This window comes from Cnephaeus nilssonii (genome assembly GCF_951640355.1).
Source record: "Cnephaeus nilssonii genome assembly, chromosome: 6".
Taxonomy (NCBI): domain Eukaryota; kingdom Metazoa; phylum Chordata; class Mammalia; order Chiroptera; family Vespertilionidae; genus Cnephaeus; species Cnephaeus nilssonii.
This window is the reverse complement of record NC_137077.1, coordinates 20,731,185-20,750,473: the sequence shown is the minus strand read 5'-3', so window position 1 is coordinate 20,750,473 and position 19,289 is coordinate 20,731,185. Positions and strand designations below refer to the sequence as shown.

At 59.0% G+C, this 19,289-nt stretch overlaps 1 protein-coding gene across 4 annotated transcripts; it reads right to left on the bottom strand.

The window, feature by feature from the left end:
* Nucleotides 1–3,657: 3,657 nt before the first annotated feature.
* PTPN6 (protein tyrosine phosphatase non-receptor type 6) lies at nt 3,658–18,977 on the bottom strand. 4 transcript variants are annotated; one of them, XM_079773908.1, is made up of 16 exons: nt 18,640–18,977; nt 14,002–14,124; nt 13,586–13,780; nt 10,948–11,137; nt 10,669–10,785; nt 10,445–10,558; nt 10,198–10,294; nt 9,009–9,088; nt 8,661–8,810; nt 7,333–7,464; nt 7,070–7,224; nt 5,279–5,346; nt 5,028–5,179; nt 4,828–4,919; nt 4,303–4,413; nt 3,658–3,841 (listed from the first exon to the last, which is right to left on the bottom strand). In XM_079773908.1, exons 1-16 carry the CDS (start codon nt 18,651–18,653, stop codon nt 3,760–3,762), a joined length of 1,872 nt encoding a protein of 623 aa, XP_079630034.1. In that variant the 5' UTR covers nt 18,654–18,977; the 3' UTR covers nt 3,658–3,759. The 4 variants fall into 4 exon arrangements, with proteins under 4 accessions (XP_079630034.1, XP_079630032.1, XP_079630031.1 ...); XM_079773906.1 differs by having other exon boundaries at nt 3,707–3,841; nt 4,298–4,413; XM_079773905.1 differs by having other exon boundaries at nt 3,710–3,841; nt 4,272–4,413.
* Between the last annotated feature and the right edge of the window lie 312 nt (nt 18,978–19,289).

Below are 19,289 nucleotides of genomic sequence, written 5' to 3'. Positions count from 1 at the left end.
GCTTCCGAGGCGGGAAGAGCGTGGAGGTGCCTGGAGAGCAGGCGTGTTTTCAAGTTCTGGGGCAGCCATTTTGTCTCCTCCCCATTGTTCCCCTTTTCTTAGTGACTTACACCCCCATCCAGAGGGGTAAAGGTCAAAGGTTGGTCAGGAGGCCTCCAAGGTCTTCAGGGCTCCCTGAAGGTCACTGCCGAGGGAACCAGCCCGGGGGCCATCTTTACCAGACAGTGTTAGGAGCTTCGAGATTAGACCATCCAACACTGTACTGGAAGATGGGCCCAGAGCCGGCGACACGCAGCTCCAGGCTAGAGCTGACCAGTTGCTACAGGGACCCTGGCCGCAGGCCAGGTGAGGTCTCTTGAGAGCACATGAGCCAATCCCAAGCTCCTGGTGGGCTGTGGGTCCTGGATCCACCAGATGACAAATCACTCCGGGTTGGGGGAGGGGCTCAGAACCATTGTGTCCAGTGGGCAACTCGCCAACCAAGAGCCACTTTGTTGGCAGCACCCTCCACTCCAAATGAAGGGGACTCCAGGGTGTGGGGGGAGAGTCAGCAGTGGGGGGCTGCAGCCTGCCAGGGCCTGAGGTAAAGGATGGTCGCTGACACAGGGACGGGGGCCTCCATCATTACCCGGCAGTATTAGAGACTCCCAACCAGCACCCAAACACTGCTGGGTAAGACGGGGGCCCCCACCCAGCCGGCCCACCTCCCGGTCAGGCAGTCCGAGGCCCAGGCTCCCTCTGGAGAGGCTGCAGAACCCTAGCTCCCTTCCCCCCACCACCACCCGCGTCCCTGGGGACACTTCCGGGTGAGCCCTGCAGCCTGCCACCAGCTCCACCCTGAACTGTGGATCCACTGCGGCCCAGGCAAAGCTTCAGCAGCCCCCCCCCGCCCACCTGTCTTCGGCCTCCGAGCCCCTTCCCCCCACCCCGCCCCCCACATAGCCTGTCCCTGTCCCCACAGACCAATCCATGGCCCTCATGGGCCCTCTGCAGCCCCCAGCTCAGCCCCAGGGCTCCTCAACCAGGGCCTTTACCTGTCACCAGGCCACCTGACCCCCAGAGAGTGAGTGCTGAGGAGGGGAAGGGGAGTCAGGCCCAGGATTCAACCGCCGCCCTGGCCTCCACTCTTCCTTCTTCCTTCTCCACCGGCAGGCAGCGCAGGCTCCTCACCTGGGCCCCGCCTGCCGCCCCTGCGTACAGGTGTGTCCTCCTGCCATAGGCTGCCCCCCCCCACTGCCTTAACCCCTTGCCTCCCAGCGCCAGCCCTAGGAGCCTCCTCTGAGTTCTGCCGCCCCACTAACCCTCCCGCCCTTTTCTATCTGTGTCTGCTCTCCTACCAGCCACCTCTGCCCCCAGGCCTAGACCAGGCAGACTGGTCTGTCTCCAGAGGGGGAAAGGGAGGGGCTTTGGGGCCCCTTTGCCTACCTCCTTAGGTCCCTCCTCAGCTACTCCTGCTCCAACTACCTTCTTCCTCTGAGGCCTCCGACCCACCCCGTGGGCAGACCTGGAGGGCCGGAGATCCCTGAGGTCAGCCACGGGTTCGCTTGGTAGGGGTGGGTTGTGCCCAGGCCCGCTGCCCCACCTGTGCTGGGCATCCCTGCCTGTGGAGGGCAGACAGGTCTCAGCATGGCGTCTCCCTGTCCTCAGCCCTAGTGTTGGGGTACCCGCCTCTGCTGAGAGGCCCGAGCTGGCCACGAGCATCAGTTCTGACCTAGACCATTACAGGACTGAGCTGCTCTCCTTCAGCCCTCACCAGCTCAGCCCCTGCAGTCGTCCTTCAGGGAGGAGGGACTGGGGACGCTCCGCTCCAGGACCCACCTCGCTGCCCTGGGTCCAAGTCCCAGCCCATGGGCAGGTAGCCCACAGGCGGTTAGAGGGTGTGGGGCCTACCTTTCCTTTGTGCAGCTGTAGCCGGGAAAGAAAGGGCGTTGCTGGGAGAGGGGCCCTGAGGCCCACAGGTGCACAGGTGATGGCCCCACCCCCACCCCCTGGAGAGCATTAGCTCCAGGGAGCTATTGTGTTGCCCAATCTGATCCCTCTCACCGGCCCCCCTTCTCTCGCTCCCTCCCTCCGGCCTTTGTTTTGTTTGCATCCTTCTGTACTTCCCATTTGTCTGTGGGCTGTCTCTGGGTCTGTCGCCCCTACCACCCTCCTAAGTTCCACAAGGACAGGAGCTGTCTTGTTCATCATCGCACCCCCAGCACGACTCCCATGCCGGCGGCAATGTGGACACTCAAAAAAGGAAGTATATGCCGAATGAAGGACAGTGGAGCCAACATCGCATCAGGACTGTGCCTACTCCTGAGCCTGCCCAGCAGGGGGGACTCTCACAGGCTTAACGCCCCGGGAGTTAAGATAAAGCCATAAGGGAAAGGAAGAGGGGACAAAAATAAAATGAATCGGGAGCACAAGGGGAACAGCGGCCCCATGGGAGGGAGGAACCGGGGCCCGGGGAGCCCAGAGAGGGGAGGGGAAACCAGGGCGGTCCTGCTCCTGAGCTTCCTGGCCTCTATGTATTTTCTTGGCTCTTGGACCTCCAAGTCAGCACCAGGAGTGTGTGGTTGCCACCCCACCCCCCTCAGGTGACTTCAGCTGCATCTCCAGGCGTGTGGGTTCTGGGACGACGTGACCGCCTGAGTTAAAATCTTAGCTTCACTGCTCAATAGTGACCTTGAGCAAGTTATTAATCGATCTGTGCCTCAGTTTCCCCCACTGTAAAATGGGAATGATAGATACCCAGGCTGAATGAAAACATGCAGTTTTTTTTTTTATGTTTTTATTGATGCTTTTTAGAGAGAATGGAAGGGAGAGGGAGAGAAAGAGAGAGAGAAACATCGTTCAGTTGCCTCCTGCATGCACTCTGACGGGGGATCAGACCTGAAACCTGGGTAAGTGCCCTGACGAGGTGACCTTTCGCTGCACAGGATGATGCTCAGCCACCTGAGCCACAGCAGCCAGGGATACATGTAGCCTTTTAAACTGTGCCTGACAGCAAGGAGCATTCATCTTGCTCCCTGGCATATGTGGTCAGTTTGGCTCAAATAAACTCTTATGTAAAACAAATAAATAAAAGTAAACAATGCCGCCCTGGCCGGTTTGACCCAGTAGATAGAGCGTCAGCCTGCAGACCAAAGGGTCCCGGGTTCGATTCCGGTCAAGGGCAAGTACCTCGGTTGCAGGCTCCTCCCCGGCCGGGGCCCTGGTTGGGGAACGTGCAGAAGGCAACCATTCGATGTGTTTCTCTCACATCGATATTTCTGTCTTTCCCTCTCTCTTACACTCTCCCTAAAAATCAATGAAAAAATATCTTTGGGTGAGGATTAAAAAATAAATAAATAAATAAATAAATAAACAGTGCCTGACACATGGCAAGTGTTACCCTTGCAATCATCATGCCTCATCTCAATGATCTTCACAGCCTGCCTGTTAGGATCGACCTCCACTTTCCAAGAAAGAGTCTGGTGAACCTGGGCCACGGTCACACTCCTAGTGTGTTAAGCAGAGTCCAGAACCAGGTCTGTCTGACTGTAAAGGTGGAGCTTTCACACACACACACACACACACACACACACACACCCCTCTCCCTGCCCACCTCCCTCTTCACCCCCTCCTGCCCTTCCCACTGGACAGCATAGTTAGAGACCCAGACACAGTGATCCTAGGGGCTTTATTTACAGTGTAGAAGGGTCTGGCCGCCTGGAGCCTTGCTGGGCTATTTACAGGGTCTGGGAGAGGGAGGTGGTAACACGACCATTTAAATTACAACAGAGTTGGGCGGGCAGCTCCTAGGTTCAGGCTGCTGACGTTCTCTGGAGTCTTCTCTAAGGGAACAGGGCTGAGGCTGCAGAGAGAAGGGAGTAAGGGAGTTAAGGGGGTGGCTGGAACCTGAGGAGAGGGGACAAGAGCAGGTCTGGGATGGCTGAGCCTGTCATCCATCCAGGGTGAGCACCAGATCCAGAGGACACTGGGGCAGGGCAGGGAAGAGCCCTGAGCAGAGGGGCCAGGGGACATGGGGGACAGGGCAGCCCTGAGCAGAGGGGCCAGGGGACCCCGGGGCAGGGCAGGGGAGAGCCCTGAGCAGAGGGGCCAGGGGCCCCGGGGACAGGGCAGGGGAGAGCCCTGAGCAGAGGGGCCAGGGGACCCCGGGGACAGGGCAGGGAAGAGCCCTGAGCAGAGGGGCCAGGGGACACTGGGGACAGGGCAGCCCTGAGCAGAGGGGCCAGGGGACCCCGGGGCAGGGCAGGGAAGAAGCCTGAGCAGAGGGGCCGTACCATGGCCGCCTCAGGATGGTGCCCACCTCACTTCTTCTTGAGGGAGCCCTTGCTCTTGTCCTTGTCTGCTGACCGCTGCTTCTTCACCTTCTCCTCCTTCTTGCTCTTACTGTGCAGATTCTCATACACATCCTCCTTGTGCCTGCAGGTGGGGTGGGCAAGTGTGGGCAGATGGCGCAGGTCAGGAGACAGTGCGGGGTTACCCGGCACCAGCAGCCGCCTCTGGTCCCTCTGCCTCACAGCCAAGTAAACTGAGGCCAGGAAAGTGAGGAGACCTGGTCACTGTCCTTACACCAGACTGGGAGCTCCTTGGCACAGAGGCTGCGTCTCACACACTAGTACCCTACCCGCCCCTAGCACAGGCCCCACGCCGAGAGCACGCAGGAAACACGAAGCACAGGTAGGAGGAAGCAAGCCTGAACTTGAACCCAGGTCTCCTCAACAGCAGCACTTGTGCTCTCTGGAAAGGGCGGGTCAAGCTGGGGAGGAGACACAAGAGGATGCCGGGGGGGGGGGGGGGGGGTGGCAGGCAGGCAGGCAGGGAGGGGTCACTCACTTGGAGGAGGTTCGAAAGGCCTGGGCATGGGTGTTCTTCATGGCTGGGGGGTAGGAGATGTTCCCGTACTCGGACTCCTGGCCCTTCTGGGACTGTGGGCAGAAGTGTGGTGGGAGAGCCGTGGTCTCAGCAGGACCAGGGGATGCCCACGGCCCTCCGCAGCCCCCCCCCCCCGCCCCCAGGCCCTGCTGGGCACGCACCTGCATGACCTCGAGCTTCTTCTTGGTGGTTTCAATGAACTGGGCGATGGCCACGTAGATGAACTTGTACTGAGCCTCCGTCTGCACCATGCCCGAGCGCTGGGCCCGCACCATCTGGATCGTCTTCTGGATGTCAATGTCACAGTCCAGGCCTGAGCGGGGATGGCGGTTGGACCTCAGGCCCAGGCGGAGACGGACACCCAGGAGCTGCCCACCCACCCTCCCCGCTGCGTTCCCCGCGGCAGCCTCACCTTTGGTGCTGATGCTCTCCATGAGCATGTCGATGACGATGATGGTGCCCGTGCGGCCGATGCCCGCGCTGGGGAGAGAAGGGGCGCCCTCAGAGGCCAGGGCCACACCTCCCAGGAAAGGGCCCAGAGCTCAGTGCCAGCCAGCCCTCTCTTCCCACTTCCTCCACCCCCTGCCTTGACTCATTTCTGGCCAGTGGCGGCTGCCCACCCCAGAAGATCCAAGATCCCCAGTCCCACCTCCGTCCTGCCCACTCCCCTGACACCTTCTCCCAAACCCTTGGCCTGAGCGAGGCCTGCCCCTTCTCCCTTCACAGGTTATATTTGGAGCTCCTTTCTTCAGGGCTTCATTTCCCTTTTTCTTCAGAGCTGACGGCAGGAAAAGAGCAGCCCTCAGACAGTGGGGTGCAGGGCGCACAGGAGACATGGAGGAGCAGTGCAGCAGGAAGCTCCCCTTCCCCCCACCCCCACCCCGCCTTCTGCCTCCACCCTTGGGCAAACAGGGACTGCGAACCTCAGGGCCCCGCATGTCCCTCAGACCTGCCCCTTCACTGGGCCTGTCAGGCTGGTGCCCTGAGTCTCACTAATTTCAAACCCAGATTGTCAAAAAATAAACCCCCTTCACCCACTTCCTTCCTGTACCGTCTAAATAAAGACCATGGGGATTTCAAGAATTGGGGGGGGGGGGGGGGGGCGGGCAGCGGGACGTTTGTTCCTGGTGATGGATGCATGGATGCAGAGCAGCCCCTGGAAGCAGAGCATTTGGGGGGGGGGGAGCAGACACCTCCAGATCCAGGCCTCCCAGCCCTGCCCAGGAAACGCAGCTGCAGGCGGGCAGGAGTCAGGCCCTCAGGCCCGGCTCACAGGAAGCCGCGAGAGAGCACAGAGCCGGCTTCTACTCCCTCGATCCGGACAGCTCCCATTTCCTGAGTGTTTACTATATTCCAGACTCAGTGATAGGTTCTCACTGAATCCTCACCACGGCCCACAGCCCTGGGAGATCCTGACTTTACAGCGGAGAATCTGAGGGTCACAGAGGTGAAGCAATGTGTCCAAGGTCACCCAGCCAGCGAGTAGAGGAGCTGGGATTTAACCCAGCCGCCCTGGACCCTGTGCCCACTGCCCCCTCCACCGGGCCAGGCTGGCTGGGCAGCCTACCTGCAGGACTCTGCCCTCAGACCTCCTCGCTGAACCCCCGCCTCCCCACAGGAACGGGCTCTCCTGATCACGAACATGAGGGTCTCCACGGGAGCCAGCGAAGCGTGTGCCCCTCCTGGCATCACCGTCCCTACACACTCTGGAGCCAAGCTGGGGGCACTGGCTGGGAAGGGGAGAGTGGGAGCAGCAAGGAAGAAGCCCCCCGACTCGCAGAGCTACAGGTGGAAAAAGCGAAGGGATGGGGAGCCACACTGGCCCCCGTGGGGGGTGTTGGTGCCAAGAAGAAACGGGCTGAATGGGCCAATGCCGGAAAACCGTGATGGGGACTGAGGGCTCTTATGAGTGCCAGTCTAGGCTCTGCCCTGACCAGGGTGAGCTGCCAAGGGGCCGGGCCTGTGTCTTCATCCGTCTTCGGCAGAGTGGGAGAAAATGGTACACCCCGGGGGCTCTGAGAAAGCCACTCCCTGGCACAGGGTCCGACAGTGGGATCGGTGCAAGCTAAGTCCCACCCATGGATCTGCAGCCATCAGGGAACCCGGAAGAGGCTGGCTCATCCGTAAATTGCTTACAATAGTGCGTGGGTCTCAGCAGTACGGACCCGCCAGCTACTGCTCATGTCTTTCTCGCCACTCTCACCTGCAGTGCACGATGATGGGCCCGGCGTGAGGCAGCCTTTCCTGCTGCTGATTGATCTGGTCCAGGAAGCTGAGGACGCCCCCAGGCTCACTGGGGACCCCATGGTCAGGCCAGCTCAGGTACTGGTAGTGCCAGATGTCCCGCACCAGGTTCTCCTGGACCCGGTACATGGAGTCAGTGCCCCCGGCTCCCGCCCCCGGCTCCATCCCCCTCCCAACCAGACAAGGAGGGCCCGAGAGGCGGCAAGGGTGGGGGACACTCACGTTGTCCAGGGGGGAGATCTGTAAGGTGCGGAGTTTGTACTCAGCTGTGTCATGCTCCCCACAGTTGGTCACCGTGTAGGATCCGTACACACGCTGAGTGCCCACCTCTGGCCAGTACGGGACACACTTGTTCTAGAAGGGAAGGCGGAGGTGGAGCGTGAGGCGCGGAAGCAAGCATGACACGGGGTGCTCTAGGCCCTGCTCTAGGTCCCGAGTCCTGGTGCCGGCCCAGTCAGCATCGCTTAGAGGAGCGGATGGACTGGCCAAGAGGCAGAGCCTGAGGATCCAGTGCGGAGCCCTGCCCAGCCGCCTGACAAGTCCTTCAGTACACATCCGCTGTGCAAGCAAGGCAGGCATTACACATACAAACACGAGGCGGCCTGCACCGCGGGGCCTCCAGGAGCTCACAGAGACAGGTGGACGGGGAACGTGGAGCACCGTGGAGGGCGAGGCTAATGCTCCCCTCCGTGAAGGAGGAAATCAGAAACGGCTTCACAGAGGAGGCAGCGTGTGGCCTGGGTCTGTCAGGCAGAGATAGTGTGGAGAGAGGAAGTCGCTTCCTTGTGCAAAGGCACAGAAACGTGACGGGGCCTGGCCCGTTGGAGGCAGCGGGTGTCAGGGAGAGGCCGCCAGGCCCTGACTGCCAGGTCTTAGAGTGCGACCATCCCCAAGGCAACCGTGCACAATTTGGACGGGATCCCTTTGGCTCCAGGACAGAGGTTCTGTGCAGGGGAGAGGAGGGGGCTGATTCCAGAGAGATTTATGAGGCAGAGGGGACAAGAGGGGCTCTTGCCTGGATGGGGGCAAGAGGGGGAGGGGCAGGTGGAATGTTTGCGTCTGGACACTTTAAGGCAGAAGGCCCACTTAAAACCTGTGTCTGGCCCGGCCAGCATGGCTAAATGGTTGAGCTTCAACCTATGAACCAGGAGGTCGCGGTTCAAATCCCAATCAGGGCACATGCCCGGGTTGCAGGCTCCATCCCCAGTGGAGGTGTGCAGGAGGCAGCCAATCATTCTCTCTCATCATGGATGTTTCTATATCTCTCTCTCCCTCTTTCATCCTCTCTGAAATCAATAAAAACATATTTTAAAAATAAATAAATGAAACCTGTGTCTGGTGGTCAGGAGAGCCCAAGGCTGGAAGCAGAGATCTGGGGAGTCAGGGTGCACCCAAGACTTTGTCTCGGTGCCTCAGTTTCCCAACAAGGGTTGGGCCCTTGCCCTCTGAGGTGCCTTTCTGCCCTGGCATTCTTTGGTTTAATGGTGGTGGACAACGAGTACCGGGGAGGGGATGTGGGGACCAGGGGGTGGCAAGGGGTTCGGCCCTACCCGGCCTTTCTCCACTTCTCGGGTGGTCATGACGATGACACGGGTGTTCTCCTGCCACGTCATCTGCCAGAAGTCGTTGACGGTGGTGTCCAGGCAGCCCTGGCTGGCGATGTAGGTCTTAGAGTTCTCATCGGGGCCTAGCAGCTGGTTCTGGATGCGGGGGCAGAGAGACACACACCGGGACCGTGAGCCTCTGGGCCGGGGGCATGCCCTTCGTCCCCACCACCCTCACCCACGTGCGTCGTCAGCTTCGGCTTTGCCCAGGTGTCTCTGGACCTGGCACCTCCCTGAGATGGGGAAGGCCCAGGCCTAGCCTCTCCTCCTGAATGACTGGTGGGCAACACAGACCTTGATGTAGTTGGCGTTGATGTAGTCGGACCCAGGGATGTTACTGTCACGTCCCTGCAGGATCACTCGGCTGTGGTCGACTGAGAGGGAGCAGAGAGGAAGCAAGGAGGGTCTGGGTCAGCAGGAACTCACCAGCCCCTGCATCAGACCCTTCCTAAGCTCACAGGCCGTTCTTGTCTGAGAAGCCATGAGGCTCTCGGAACAGTGAGGGCAGGCGGGGCAGCTGCATGCGTGGGAGTGGAGGTTTCAAAGGAAGGAGAGTAGAGAGGGTGGTGGGTGTGGGAGGCTCGGGAGGATTAGAGGCTTTTTGAAGGAGGGGAGGTTATTTTGTGTGGGTGGGAGGTGGATCCTCCCTGAGTTGGGGGTAGGGACCCTAGGAGATGGGGGAGGTTGGCTGAGGGAAGGAGAATCTCCTGGGTGGATGCTGCTTGGGAGGGGGAGGGATGGAGGCCATGGGGGGAGGGGGAGGGATGGAGGCTATGGAGAGAGGGGGGAGGCTATGGAGGGAGAGGGAGGGATGGAGGCCATGGAGGGGGGGTGGAGGCCATGGGGGGAGGGGAGGGATGGAGGCCATGGGGGAAGGGGAGGGATGGAGGCCATGGATGGGGGGTAGAGGCCATGGGGAGGAGAGGAGGGATGGAGGCCTTGGGGGAAGGGGGTGGAGGCCATGGGGAGAGGGGGGAAGGCAATGGAGGGAGGGGGAGGAATGGAGGCCATGGATGGGGGGTGGAGGCCATGGGGGGAGGGGAGGGATGGAGGCCATGGGGGAAGGGGGTGGAGGCAATGGGGAGGGGGGGGAGGCCATGGGGAGGGGGGGGAGGCAATGGAGGGAAGGGGAGGGATGGAGGCCATGGATGGGGGGTGGAGGCCATGCGGGGAGGGGAGGGATGGAGGCCATGGATGGGGGGTGGAGGCCATGCGGGGAGGGGAGGGAGGGAGGCCATGGATGGGGGGTGGAGGCCATGCGGGGAGGGGAGGGAGGGAGGCCATGGATGGGGGGTGGAGGCCATGGGGGGAGGGGAGGGAGGGAGGCCATGGGGAGGAGAGGAGGGATGGAGGCCTTGGGGGAAGGGGGTGGAGGCCATGGGGAGAGGGGGGGAGGCAATGGAGGGAAGGGGAGGGATGGAGGCCATGGATGGGGGTGGAGGCCATGCGGGGAGGGGAGGGAGGGAGGCCATGGGGTGCTCACATGGGAGAATGTTCTTGTAACGGTTCTTGCTCTTGTTTTCTGGCCGCTGCCCTTCCAGCCGCTCGTGCAGGTTCTTCACCTCCTGCTTCTGCAGACTCTGAGGGGCGAGAAGGGCAATGGAGTGCCAGCCCCAAGGGGGCGTCCATGGCGGAAGATAGCGGGGGCAGGTCAGTATCAGGTATGGAGAGAGAGAGTGGGGTCTGCCTGGCTCCCCATGCTGGTCACCCTCATGGTCCCCATCTCGCACCTCAAACTCCTCCCAGAATCCAGCCTTGGCTGTGTTCTCCGACTGCTGCTTCTTGTTCAGTTCCAAGACCCGGTTCTCAATGTCAGCCGCATTCACCCGCGTGGCGTAGTATGGCTGGGTGGGGAGGGCGAGAAGTCAGTGACTTCCAGGTCTCAGAGGCTAGGGCGGCTGCGGACTGCACTGGGGGGCGGGGGGGAGGGGGAGCAGCCAGACCCACGCCTCACCTGCCGCAGGTAGACAAAGGCGCCTGAGGCCTCCTCAATCCCCGTCTTCTTGAAATGCTCCACCAGGTCCGTGAGGCTGTCGAAGGTCTCTGAGCCACCCACCGTGTAGCGTCCACCCTGAGGGATACCCAGTCAGGCCACCCCACAGGCCCGTCTCCCTCTCTCCCTCCACCCCCAGCCTTGGCCGGAAGCCTGGCTGACTCTCCCCACCGCCCACGCTGTGAGCACAGATGGGAGGGAGCCCCAGCAAGATGCTCCCCCACTGCCAGGCTGCCTTACCTCACACATGACCTTGATATGGGTGACTCTGAGCGGGGAGCCTGGGCCGGCTTTGGGCTGGTCGTTGAGCACGGACAGCACAAAATCTCCCGGCTGGCTGAGACTCTCACGCACAAGGAATGTCCAGGGCTCACCCTTGGCCTGCAGCAGTGTCTCCGCCTGCCCCCCAGACATGTGGCCATGGTACCACCTAGAAAAGGCAGCATCGGGGAAGGTGAGTCCTGGGCCGAGGGGCAGTCACTGAGCAGAGAGGCTCACAGGGAGGGACAGGGAAACAGACCCTGGGATGTGCCAGGCACTGTGCCAGATGCTTCCAAACCCACCACCATATTTAGGTCTGTTACTCACAAAACACAAAGAGGCAGGTACCATCCCCATTTTACAGATGAGAAAACTGAGGTTGTCGATTGCACACTGGCCCGAGGCCCTTGCTGATAAGAAGCAAACCTCAGGAGTGCCAATCAGGCCCACCTCTGGAAGTTTAAGACAAAGGCAGAAAGGCAGGCCCTACCCAGAAAGTTTGGAGGGGAGACACCCAGGGTCTCCATGAAAGACGGGGCTGGGCTAGGGAAAGAGGACGGCGACCAAGAGGAATGCAGACAAAGGTCAAACCACAGAGAGCCGTGATGGGAGAGACGGAAGTCACCAAGGAGGCCTGATGGAAAGCACTCCTCCAGGGAGGCAGGGAAGATGGACAACCAGCTGGGGAGAGTGGTTTAGGGGGCTCTGAGGCGCCCAGGATGATGCCATGGAAGAGGAGGCTGGGGTTCAGAGGGGCTCAAAGGGGCAGAAAGCAGAACTAGGACCTTTCCCCGAAGCACACCCCCTTCCCAGGAGGAAACTGTAGCCCCACAATGCCCAGCCCCACAGGAAACCACGTGATGGAAAAAACACAAAACTCCTTCTGGGGAGAGAGTGAGAAGTGAGGTTGTGAGGTTTCCTCAGCCCAGGGACCTCGGGAGGGGGGGGCATTTTCCAACCGCAAGGATGGGGGGTGGGGAAGAGGGCATCTCACTCCGGCCCAGAGACACCACAGCTCAAAGGCCTTCAGCGTCTCCTGGCCTATCCAGGAGCCCTCTGGGCCACCGCATCCTGCTACTCAGGGACAGGCCAGAGCCCCAGGGCAATGAGGAGGGGGCTAACCCTCTTCCCCGAGGCCCCAGGATGAGGAAGTTTCCATGCAAATGTCAGGCTGACCACAGGCACAGAGCTAGCCATCAAGGGGACAAATGCAAATTCTTGTGGAGGGGAGGGGCAGCAGCCGCCTCTGCAGGGACACAGAGGTCTGGAGAAAGCCTCCCACACACACTTCCCAGGTCAGGGGTGAGCCCAGAGTGTCCAGGCGTAGGTAACCAAAAGGGCCTCTTCGCGTCAGCTTCCCTGGTCTTGACCACCCCCAGCCCCAGCTCTATTCTCCTCCTGTTTCTCCTAAGTGATGTGAGCCCAGGCCTCAGCCTCCTCCCCGGGGGGTCTGCTCAGCCCCTCCGTCCCTCTCCCAGCTCAGTACCCAACCTGCTGCTTCTCTATGGTCTGGCAACCCCATTCTCCTACTGCAAGAGCCTGGCTGCGGGCAAGGGCCGAAAGAGGACATGAATTCAGTGGGTCTGGGTGACAAATGCCCAGGCATGTTACCGATGGGACCTAAGAAAGGGGTCAGAAAGTACGAGGTCTTCCATGCTGAGGCTTCACTCCTAGAAGGCATGGCTTCAAAAGAAGCGATCCATGGCTTCCTGTGGGCTGGAGAGAGTCACGGTGGGGCATGGGGCCTTCACCTCACCTCCTCCACTTCTAAGCCTTAATCAATCACTTGGACAAAAATACTGATGCAAGGTGGGAGGCATGCATCTCAGAAGCACTGAAAATGGACAGAATCGAGGTTCAGAATCATGTCGACAATCAATACACAAACACAGTACGAGGGCAAGTTGGCTTGGCCACAGGAGTACGGCGGGGGCGGTGCGGGGAGGACACCCTTCGCCTTAACAGGAGCTGCCATTGAGATGTGGCTGCTAAAATGAACCTCCTGGGAGACTGAGTGTTCAGGTGCCCCCACCTCCCACCCACGCTTTAGGGAGACCACCTGGAGAGTGGCCAGCCCAGCTCTGCGGCCACAGCTTTGGAGCCAAAGGGATGGGAGGGAAATGGCTTGAGTGTTACCCTGGGCCCAGTCCTGGGCCCTTACGCACGTGACCACATCACACAGTGATGCCCTACCAGCCCCAAGAGGCAGACCCATTCCCGCTGGTCTGCTGAGATAAGGCGTTAAGTGTCCTCATAGACCGTTATCCCTGCTCCTTCTCCACCTCTCACTGCATTAACCTGTCCAGAAGGAGGGAATAGTTACAGGAAGTCAGATTCCGTTCCATAGAAGGAAGAAGAGCTTTCTAACAACAGAGCTGGCCGCAAGGAGCGGACTCTCTGTCACCAGGGCAGCCTGGGGCCTGGGTTGCCAGTCAACAGGGACCCTGAAGGGTGAGGTGACCTCTCGCTTCCTCAGGGGTAGATGGAAAGGGGTAGGGGGTTAATCCCCTGAGACACAGCCCTAGGGTCACATGGAAGAGAGAGGGCCACAGAGCCCTGGTAGGGAGCTGGGATAGGGAAGACACTGCCAGCGGGGGGCAGAAGCAAAGCCCCTCACCTCTCACTGGTGGGGTCAGAGCAGTTAAGCGGGTACTTGAGGTGGATGATGGTGCCATCGCGGTCCTGTAAGACCCCGTGCTGCTGCGTGTAGTACTCCACCAGCTCCGTCAGTGTCGCAAACTTCTCCCCGCCATACAGGTCGTAGAAATCCCCCGAGTTCTGGATCCGAATGTGGGTCACCTGATCCCCGACCCTGCAGGACACCAGGCGGTGAGGCCAGTGGGTGCAGGAGGAGAGGTGGGGACGGGTGGGGGATAGGCTGAGGGCCTAAGAATGGGACACACACAGGATGGGGTGGACACAGACAGGGACAGGGACATGCTGGGCTGGGGGCTGGGGAGTGGGCACTACCAAGAGGGAATCAGGGATGAACTGCCGAAATACTGGTCCTGGGTGGAGTTGAGGGCCACCTACCTGACAGAAAGGGAGAAGTCGCCCTGGTTCTTGCGACTAGGCCGAGCCAGGAAACTCCCGTGGACACCTCGGCCCTTGAGCAGGGTCTCTGCGTCCAGCCCACTGAGGTCTCGGTGAAACCACCTGGGAGGCCCAGGAGGGCGGTGAGGAGAGGTCTCGCACGGGCTCCGGGGCTCCCATGCCTCCTGCCTACCGTGGGTCCCAGGCCCTTACCTCACCATCCTGGGGGCTCCCCAAGAGGAAGCGGGTGCAGGGAACGAGGTAGTGCCGGGGAGTCCGGGCAAGCGGAGACCGCTAGGGCTAAGCCTCAGACGCGGCCCTCAGCACCCAGGCCGCCTCGCCGCCCCTGCAGTCCTGGTTCTGGGGCTGCCACTCCAATGGCCCAGGGCTGCCGACAGGGCGGGGACAGGAAGGGGCGAGGCCCCATTGGGGGAACTCACTGTACTTCTCATTTTAGCAGAGACGGAGGCAGTGGGGGTGGGGCTAGGCCCACTTTCCACATGTCTGCCATCCAAGGCCTTCGGAGCATGGCATTCCACAAATAAGGACACATGTACGCCTTGCACCCTCCAGGAGACGATCATGCTTCATACATGTGAACCCACAGTCACACGCCATCTCTTCCTCCTCCCAGCTGCTTCCATACTGCCTCCCCTGTGCCGAGCTAATAATAATGGTCACGGTGACCACTGCCATGTCATGGAATCACGCCGTGTGCCAGGCCTTGTGCTATAAGGTCCTTTACGACCCCCGCCTGGCTTACTCCTCACAGTAGCCCTGTGAAGCAGGTGCTGTGTTTCTGCCCATTTTACAGACAAGGGGCCTGAGGCTCAGGGAGTGCAGGGAACTTGTAGCGGGAAGGGGCGAGTCCCCAACAGCGAAGACCTGCAGATGCTTCCGAAGGAGGGTGCCCTCGCCTTCCCAGCATGCCCATCTGCAGAGGTGCCACCAGGGCAGAGGGCTAGATAGAATGGCCCCCGTGAAACTTGCACCTTTTCTACTTCTTGCCCCCAGGCCTTGGCCGCCTACCCTGCCCTAACCATGTAGTTGGAGCCCAGGAACAGAAGCGGGGGGCGGGGGGGAGGTGGGAGTCAAGGAGGCAGGAAGGGACGGAATTGACAGGCCCCTTTAGTCCAACCACCCTACGTCTGTGCCATAGCTTCTTGCCGAGTGGGTCTGGTCTCAATGAGCCAGAGCTCAGGACTCTGACCGAGGCCTGTCTGGGGTCAAGATCCCTGCCATGGCTGATAATCTCAGCGCCGGTCGACCTTGAGAGGCCCTACACACTAAAAGTGTAGGATGCTCTCTGTGTGTGATTCCACACAAACACCGCCCAAGCAAAGTGAGAGGAAAGAAGCCCAACAAAGAATAGACAAGAAACTCATATTGGTGGCTTCCCCTAGTGGGGGAGTCTGGGTGGCTGGAGGGGTGGGCTGGAGGGACGCTGACTTCTCCCTTATACCTTTTAGAAAGTTGTAGCATGGGCAGGTGTTACCTTCATAAAAATAAACTGACTGGGAGGTAGCAATTTCCAGGAAAGCTCTGGGCTGCTGGTAATGCTCTACATCTTGATCTGGGTGGTGTATACATGGGTGTGTGCTGATGTTCATCAGGCTGTATGCTTACAGACATGCACATTATGTGTGCCAACCTCAATAAAAAATAAGGAAAAAATAACGAAGTGTTAAAGCCCAACAAAAGTCTGTTTTTCTATGATGGCTACTATATCATTTTTTAAAACATCAAACATCAATCCTCCCTCTTCCCCCCCAAAAAAAGGGCTTTTTCTCCACCTCCTTCTGGTACCCTGGGGAACTTGCTTGGCCTGGTTATTGCATGGTCTGACACTGACTACGCTTCAGTCTTTTAAAAAAATTTTTAAATTGATTTTCTTTAGAAAGAGACAGGAAGGAAAAGAGAGAAAGAGAAACAGTGATTTGTCATTCCACTTATTTATGCATTCATTGGTTGCTTGTTGTATGTGCCCTGACTAGAAATCAAACCCACAATCTTGGCTTATGGGATGACGCTCTAACCAACTGAGCTCCCAGCCGGGTTCCCCTTCAGCCTTGGACAGCCACACGGAATGGCCATGAACTCCCTCCCACAGCGAGGGCAGGAGGAGCGGCTGCACAGTCCGCTCCGCCACAGGGGGTCCACCACCGGTCTTGCTCACCTCCAAATGTTCAAAGCTTGGCACAGAGTACGTGTCCCATAAACAAGCTCACCAAAACCTATGCAGGTACATGGTCACAAGTCCAGTTCCTGGTCCTACACATATACCCTCCCTTGTCATATACAGACACACACCACAGACACACACACCCACACACACACACACTCACCCACCTAAGCACACAGTCCCACTACATGCACCTCATCGCCCATGTCCATGTACACACATACCTGGTTTGGTACAAATACCCACCTGGACACTCAAAGTTCCAGGTCCATGCTCAGCACTGAACACCCACTGTACCCCAGCCCCAGGCCACTCTCCTTCTGGGGCTTAAACCCCCTGGGTGGGAAGAAACTAGCTAGGCACCCAGGAACTCCTGACCCTTGGGAGAGGAAGGACTTTTTCTGGAAGGTGTCAAGCCAGAAGACAGACACTAAGATAAGATGCACAGTCTCTGCTGTCCCTTTAACAGGGAAATAAAGAACCACCGCCTTCCTTACCTTGACATAAGCGCTCCGGTATCCTCAGAGCACGTGCACATACACAATCCCACCTGGGCCTCGCACATCCTTCTGATGTAGAGATTATTTCTCCCCACTTTTTAAAGGAAGGGAAACAGGCTGAAGGAGGCTGAGAGTTACAAAATAAGTGCCTAGTGCTTCAGAAGAGAAAAGTATTCACTTGGGAAGCAGGGAGATAAAGGTAGAGATAGAGATCAGTGGTGAAGTAGAAAGATAAGGGGTCTAAATAGCAAAGTGAAATGCCTAGAAAATTACTGAGCTTCCCCATTCCTCAACACCTGGTAAAGAAAGAGAGATAGAAACATCAATGATGAGAGAGAATCATTGATCGGCTGCCTCCTGCACGCCCCACACTGGGGATCGAACCTGCAACCCAGGCATGTGCCCTGACCAGAATTGAACTGTGACCTCCTGGTTCATAGATCAACGTTCAACCACTGAGCCATGCCGGCCAGGCCATCATTGATGTTTCTATTTCTCTCCCCGTTCCTCTCTGAAATCAATAAAAAAAATACACATATTTTTTTAAAAGCTGATACGCAGTAGGGTTTTCGTGCCAACAGCTTTTACATTACAAATTAACCCACATGTCAACCCTATGTATTAGGTCTTATTAGCTCAATTTTAGAATAAAAAAACAGGCTCAGAGGCGTTAAGTAACTTGCCCAAGGTCACTAGCTCATGAGTGAGAAGGCGGACAGACCAAGGTTATTTGACACCAGAGCTTGTCCTTCCCCGCACAATGGCCACACTTCGGTAGCAGACTTGGGGGGGGGCGGTGCTGGCATGGCCCTAGGGGACACTGCAGGGCCGGGGCTCCCACAGAGGCAGCACCAAGGTGCAGGCACAGGATCCACTGGAGCAGGGCTGCGTGTGAGCAGAGCAGGGTGCCCGCTGCAAAGCTGCTCTGAGAGGCGGGGGCCTGTGGCAGAGTCTGACAAGGCCCCGCTGAGGAACCAGGGAAGGAATCTGCACCGGGAGAGGCCTTCCCAACCAGCTGGTAAGAAATCATGGTAGGAGCATGGACGGGATTATCCAGAAGACTGCCCGTGGGGCTGACAGCGACAACTGTGTGCGCCGGGGAAGGCAGCACCAATGGAAAGAAGGGGGCGACCAACCTCCCTACTCACCAACACTCCAAGCAGGTCGTCACTGCGTACGTGGTCACACACTCCAGCAGGCCTGCGGGCCCTGCTCTCCTCCCCACCAGTTTACCCAGCTTCCCCACAGCAAGGCCTCTCCTCACCATTCCCTCCGCCCAGGGGCTCTGACTCACTCCTCCCCTCCTCAGGAACACCCTCCCGGACCCTCCAGCCAGGGAGGCCATCGGCAGCCCAGGCACCTGCTGGCACATGAAGCTGTTTCTTTTCCCTTCTGAGAATCGGAAATTATCCTATTAATTGGGTTCTTGGTGTAGTCCGTTGCCTCCCATTGACATGAAGCTCTATGGGGGCAGGAACCATGTCCATCCTGTCCGATACAGCTATTGCCAGAACCTTAAAAAGGACCTCACCATGTATCTGTGTCTGAATGATGCAGCGGAGGGGAAGTGAAGAGGAACTGAAAGAAAGTGGAACGAAGACACGCTTTCTCGGGTTTGCCTTTCAGACACGTTATGTTTCAGGTGATGTGGGCTACCCAGGGGGGCAGGTCTAACTTAAGCAGACAGCAAAAGCAGGCGAACAGAGGATGGAGAGAGAAATGCAATGGTGAGAATCAATACACGTGTCAGGGGAAAGTGTCAGAGAAGGGGGCGAGTCCCCCCCCAGAAGCATGAATAAGCCTGGAGCTCCTCAAAGCTTGAGGGTAGAGACAGGATGCAGGGAGCCGTGACAGACTGCACTCATGGTCACACATGTGTCAGAAGTGAGCATGAACCTTGCTCCTCCCTCCAAACACACAGGAGACTGTAGCACCCAGGTGGAGCAGGAGACTTACCCATGGGACAGCATCTCCCCAGAGGGATGGGGGAGTCACAGGCAGAGAGCCACAAGGGGCGGGGCTGAGCCCGAGGCACAGCAGTGTAGTGGCCCCGACCCGGTGGAGAAGAATGCTCTGAACTCAGCCACTTCCTCCTCCTCGATGCTGTCCACCAGGCAAATGGTACCCGCAGGAACAAGCCCCTGCACGAATGATCCCCAGAAAAGGGACAGGTGAGGTGGGGCTGGCCTCCGACCACCCACAGCAGCCTGCTTTTCCCTCCAGCCCTACTCCTCCGTCAAGTCGAGAGTCCAGGGCGTGCCTGCCTGCCTGTCCAGGGCCTCCTTCCATTGGGAGGGGAGGAGCCACCTGGAGCTCCACCTGGAGCGCAAGCTGACAGGGCCACAGGAGGGCGGGTGGGGGCCAGGACCAGGAAGTAACCCTGGCCAAGGGAACACCAGCCAATGAGGAACGTTTTTGGTCCACAGCCTCCCAGGGGCCGCAGTAGAAGCCCAGGAAGCCCCATTCCTCACCAGAGGTACTACCTGTGCAGGCCCACCCACTCAGGGTGTTGAGGGGGCCCGGCCCACCCTCCGACCCTGCCTTGGAGCAGGGTTGGGCCCAGCAAGAGCAAAGGAAGTATCTGGACAGGGACCTGAGCAACTGAA

Excerpts from the sequence above, each read along its gene's own strand:
- PTPN6 (XM_079773908.1), bottom strand. Across the intron at positions 5,180-5,278 it reads GGAGAGCATCAGCACCAAAG|GCCTGGACTGTGACATTGAC; the intron begins GTGAGGCTGCCG and ends ATCCCCGCTCAG. Across the intron at positions 4,414-4,827 it reads GCCTTTCGAACCTCCTCCAA|GCACAAGGAGGATGTGTATG; the intron begins GTGAGTGACCCC and ends CCCCACCTGCAG.